This window comes from Carassius auratus, chromosome 16, assembly GCF_003368295.1.
Source record: "Carassius auratus strain Wakin chromosome 16, ASM336829v1, whole genome shotgun sequence".
NCBI lineage: Eukaryota > Metazoa > Chordata > Actinopteri > Cypriniformes > Cyprinidae > Carassius > Carassius auratus.
Window position 1 is genome coordinate 23,251,382 of NC_039258.1, and position 6,000 is coordinate 23,257,381.

General features: G+C 37.2%; 1 protein-coding gene across 1 annotated transcript in view; it reads right to left on the reverse strand.

Annotated features, from left to right (window-relative positions):
* The window catches only part of LOC113116579 (A disintegrin and metalloproteinase with thrombospondin motifs 16), a 108,111-nt gene extending 103,292 nt beyond the window's left edge, over positions 1 to 4,819 (reverse strand). Inside the window, exons 1-3 of the mRNA XM_026284820.1 lie at positions 4,432 to 4,819; positions 4,242 to 4,332; positions 614 to 942 (exon numbers count right to left, since the gene is read on the reverse strand). Coding sequence (XP_026140605.1) covers positions 614 to 942; positions 4,242 to 4,332; positions 4,432 to 4,527 — 516 coding nt within the window. The 5' untranslated portion in view covers positions 4,528 to 4,819. The remainder of the gene's footprint in view (positions 1 to 613; positions 943 to 4,241; positions 4,333 to 4,431) is intronic.
* Between the last annotated feature and the right edge of the window lie 1,181 nt (positions 4,820 to 6,000).

The window sequence follows — 6,000 nt, forward strand, 5'->3', positions numbered from 1 at the left end:
CCTGCTTAGTGACAAGTTTGGAGCAAAAAAAATAAAAAAAAAATAAAAACATGTTGGGCCATTTGGTTGGATCATTTCTCAAACAAAAGGAAGGTAAGGGAAGGGGAAAGGGGAACTGATATAAACCAATAAAAAATGTTTCTCAATATATCTCCTCCTCTCAGACAAGGGTGGTGAAATAATCAATTGACATGGTTAATAATAATAATAATGAATGTTTCCTGTTACTGATTGCGTTTCCCTCCAGTGTGCACAGTTCTCAGACCACTAGTAAAAGTATAACTGTGACTCATATCCAGTCTTTTTCAATCAATATCCCACATACAGTAATGTGTACATTAGTACTGTACTTTTGAAATGGATATATGGCATAAATAAGAAATGCAGCTTTCTACATTTCAATACAGTAACTGTCATCCAAACTGTTGTCATAGTTTACAGCAGGTAATATTAACAGCCTGCAGTGTTATATTGACGAAATAACTAAGCATTTTGACTCAGGCATAGTTTTAAGAAATGCATTCGAGAATAACTGTAAGACTCTCTGAAAATGATTCCTTCCCCAAATGACCACAATCAGCTGTGAAACAGGATAACCCATCAATCCACTCACCATCCCTGCACATGTCGACAGGGCCACGGATGAGTTGACCTCTGACCTCAGCACCCCGTGGTAGAAGCAGAGGTGGTCTTGAGGAAAAGGCAGCAGGCTCTTGGTGCCGCTCCTGCCCAGGGTTTGTACGGTGAAGCTGGGGGCGATCAGGTCACGTGACGGCTGCAGGTCCAGGTGGAAGTCCTGTCCTAATCCACGCAGCCTGAAGTGCACAGCGAGGTCATGATCTTGACCCTCTGTGGAGCGTTTCCTGTGGTGATGTTGGGCCACGGCATGGGAAACATAACGCCCTTGATGGTCCACCTCGTATGGGGCCACGATTTCATATTCTACATAGAGGAGGAAGTGAGGTCATTAAAACTGGAGTTGAATATTTTTTTTTTTTTCTGTTCAGGGGTCCGTTCATCATACTTCACTTAATTAATCTGAGATGATTTGAAAGATTCCAGGGGTCAGTTTTACTAACAGCTTGTGCCAGCTCAAACCGTCTTTTGATGTTAAAATAGTACTGTCAGGTTTTACTAAAGACGAGCAGTGACGAATTAGTGCTTAATTTATAATTGATTATTTTTGCATCTGCTCTTATTAAATATATACTTTTGTAGGAGTTTCCCTTTTAGACACAAAAGTTATAGGAGAAGCGTATTCAAATGAATCATGCAATGCGTTTTACTAATGTTTGTGCTCGTCAAATTATTGGATTTGCGCCATTATTTAATGCCCAAATAAAGCATGTCACACTACTTTGCACTTGAAATCGCTGCAGTTATTGCTGCAGAGAACAGAGAGCGAGTGCTAGAAGGGAGAGCGTTTTTCCTACACATAATTATTTATTTTAAATCCCAGAAGAACACATTTTGCCAAGCCATGTTATTTTTAATTTGCTTCAGGAAATAAATGAGGAGTTGGAACTTAAGAGTCACACCAACTCTATCAAAACTTCTTGCAAACCTTCATTTTTTGGCCTCTGGTTCTTTTCAACTTACTGTGGCTTCTTCATTTCTTCTTTCGTTATTTGCGATTGCACTAATTTGCGCTAGCTTGGGATATTGCATTGATTGATATGTAAATGAGATGTTGCGTCTGTGTTCTTTGTTCTGCACGTTGTTATTAAATTTCCCCTTCCATTGGCGCTGTTTTGGAAATGCACTCTCGCACTAATTTGCCCTGTTTAGTAAACATCTTCTAATTAATTTCGCGGATTTGATTAAAATATCTGGATTGTCTATGATAAGTATTTTATTATTAATTAATAATATTATTAAGATCATTTTATCATGAATAAATATTTCAATGAGTAAAACTGGCTGTGTCTATAGTATTATAGACTACACAACATTCTTATATTATTTTCAAATTATTATTATTTGAAATAATTGTCCCTGGATCGGTAGGGTACTCTTGTAATAAAGCAGCAGTGGCTGGGAGAGATTTCCACTTAAAACAGATCTGATTTAATCCTGTTTACGTGAAGTAAGCCTTCTCCTATGCAAGTTTAAGTTTAGCAACTCTGGGCTTTGAAGAACCAAACGATTCAAGATCCAGAGAAATCGTCCACAATCAAATACAATTAAATGAGATATGGTTATATATTGGACTAAATGTAAGGTTAGGTTTATGAGGGTAATAGTGTTAGTTTTTGAGGCAAGGTTAGAGGTACAGTTAACAGTGTAACTACAGATTTTAATTAAAACGCAGGTACTTTAAATGCACAAAGTGACAACATTGCATCATGTGTAATGGATAAGGCTACCTAACATAAAGTGTGAGCAAAGTTTTTTTTTTTCAGAAAACTTTAAAGATTAGTTTGATGAACACCCTGTCTACCAATTGTTCAACAGATATTACCACTCTCTTGTATTTTTATTTTTTATTTTGTATGTATATGCAAATCTTATGAACAGCTGATAATAACTGTGGAACACACTACACTATTTATATTTATATACACATACACTTATTTATCTAACACACATATTTAGCCTACACTTAATTTTTTTGCACATAATATACATGTACATACATAAATGCTCATTGTAATATACCTGCCATACATTGTCAATTTGTATATTGTCATTCCTTACCCACCTATTTGTATTTTTTTTTTATTTTTTATTCCTTATTGTGTTTTTTGTTCTGTCGCTGTTATGTTGCACTGCGGAGCTTCTGTCACGAAAATAAATTCCTCGTATGTGTGAACATACCTGGCAATAAAGCTCATTCCAATTCTGATGTGATGTTAAATGAAAATAGTAAGAATAAGACTATAACACAATAACACAACATCTCTACTTTCCTTATGTGTTGTGTTCATGTTGAATGATGTTAATCCCATACTAGAATACGTCAAGCTCACACTAAGTGGATGATGTTGACGTGGTTGAGCATTGTCAGGTACTCCTAATTTCTGACATTAAACATTACAAAAGTCCTTTATCATTTAATGATTCACATCAGAATAAAAAGGCCATATGCACTGTTGTTATTGCATAAAATAAGTAACTGTACAAATGCAAGTTGAAGTGATTTATTGGAAGGTCCATGGAGATGTTGTGTGATTCTGACCTCCACATACACTCATGCTCCTCTCATCCTCGCGGTGGTCTGGTGGCTCAAGTTATAAATGCTTTTACAGACATGATCGGACAGATTTATGATCTCTGACCGTGATGTGAGATACACACTGAGGACACACACTCTTAATGCTACGCTGTGATATGGAGACACACACTCTCATTTTCTCTTTCTCTTTCAAGCACACACACAAGTACACACACACACACACACACACACACTATTAAGCTCGAGCCAAACAGTGCATAAACTCTTCACAGGATAAAGGCAGTAAGTGCACATAGAGACTGTTTGTAAAGCTTGATTGATAAAGAACTTCTTCAAGTGTCTGCCTTTGTTTATTCTTCACTAAGTTCCAGTGCATGCCAATCTTTATGCTGCACACCTCCTCCTTCTGTCTCTCTGTGTGTGTGTGTGTGTGTGTGTGTGTGTGTGCGCGCGCGCGCACGTGACATAACCTCCTTTTGGGGACATCATTTTCACATGAAATAAACATGCTTTTTGAATTAGGAGAAGGCTTTGAATTAGTCTGTAACCAAACCATTGGATTATTATAATAAGCTTTGTACAAAAAACACACATTTGTGGTGCTATTATGACAATATTTAAATTCTCCTGAATTGCAAAGCTACCTTGGATGATGGGTCTCAGCTTTTTCTAACACTGCAGGTATTAAATGTCACCACAAGAAACAATAATTATTAACACATTTATTATTATTAACACATTTATTATTATTATTATTATTATTATTATTATTATTATTATTATTATTAAACAGCCTAATCACCTCAACACAACCGTTTCGAGTTTGTATTTTAAGGTGCATTTGTCATCAGAGTAATTAGGATATCTAGCGCCCCCTGCCGACCACATCCCACATAGACCGTGTAACGGCAATAAAGTCAATCTCTTTCAATGATATTTTTGAGTTGCTTTCTTTTAGTTTTTGGGAGGAAAATCTAAATTAATGATGCAATATCAATCAACTGCTGATATAATGCAACTTTGACTGACAGCTGTCAATCACGTCTGGCAGGTAACACGCTCTCACCTGTGTTGTGAGGTAACCGCAGAGTGTCCAGCAGAGCTTTATGCTTTACACGAGGAGCAGTCTGAAGGGTTGCAGATGCACTGTGAGATCTCTACGTGGACAGACAGTGAACATGCATCAATTGCATTGCAATACAAATCAATATTGACAGAATATATACAGTAATATAAACAGGCGCGTGTTTGCTCACCTGCTGGCTTCCGAGTATGAAAAACAGAATGAACAGCACAGAACAGATGGATGCGCAATAAATTCTCCTCGATGGCACAGAGCGCAGGCAAGCCATGTCTCCGAGACTCTTATCCAAAATCTGCCGCGTAAAGCGTCTCCAAACACGCGCCGCGCTCTCACTGAATCTCTTCAGATCTATCGTACAGCATCAGTGAAGCGCAATAAACGCGATCCCCAATCCATGGTCTGCATCCTGACGGTGCGTTTCTGGAGAACTTCTCTCCGTGCGTTAATGCAGTGTGGTTGAGGATAACTGTGCCATTGCTCATGCAGATGTCCTCAGAGTCTCCGCTCAGTGCGCTGTAACAGCCAATCACAGCCCACACCTGTGCGGAAGAGCCCCGGGCCCCTGAGAGTAGGGCCCAAACATATACCCTGTAAACCAACTGACATTAACTGCTGCCTTACATTTTAAATTCCAGTTAAGGTGGTGTAAAGCCCGCAGTCATCAGCTGATTGCACTTTTAAACCACTTTATAATTCAGTAGCCTACAGATGAAAAGATACAACCCAAATTAAAAACTTGTTAAAACATAATGATGAAATGTCCCGCTAATACTGGACCAATCAGTTGTCTGTAAAAAAAAAAAGAAAAAAAATATATTAAAAAAACTGACTAACAAGATGCCTTTAATATAAAACAAAAATTTAGCTAATTAATGCATACATGGAATATCCATTATCTTTATACATTTTATTTCATGATTATTGGAACTGTCCAATATTTATATATCTGTATGTGCTGGAAAATTTACATTTAATCATTTACATTTACATTTAATAATTTAGCAGACGCTTTTACCCAAAGAGACTTGTTGTCTTGTTTGAAAGTCTCTTCACATCCTGATTGCTGTCATCAAGTTAAGTGGTCTAAATGTTTTCCAAAGTAATAAGCTCCAAGAAGCCGAGGTTTACACTTAAATGATATCCTTGAGTGGCTTTGGAGAGTGATTATGCATCGGGGTGGGATCTTATGGCCAAAATTAAAAACACCAGAAGGTAGATTATGGAATGGAAGTACACTGAAATCTGTTATAATGTATTTTTGGCTAATCTAGTTCATCAGGTTTAAATCCCAGTTGTGCATGTGAGGCATGTGTCTTCCCTTTTACATGTGCAATCACATGGTCATTTTTATTTTTTTATATATTTTCTTAATGTTATAATCTCTTTCAAATCAAAATCTGTTAGAACCACTATATTTTTCTGCTAGAAGGCCTCCCAGATACAGACGGCAACACTTTATAGCCATTTTTATTTATGTCTTATCTTACTGTTTTAGATAATAATAATAATAATAATAATAATAATAATAATAATAATAAAAACAACATTTGTTTCTGAAACTGCTCCTCACATTTCAAAAGTGCATAAGTTAATGTTTGTCCGCTCATCCATGCAGACAGAGTTCGCTAGCAGAGCAGATACAGCGGAGAGTGTGATGTGTCCAGGTCTAGTCTCACAATGCACCGCAGGGATGCCGTTTCTGTGTTTTGTTCACAGACCGCTAGAATAACAGCCTTTATGT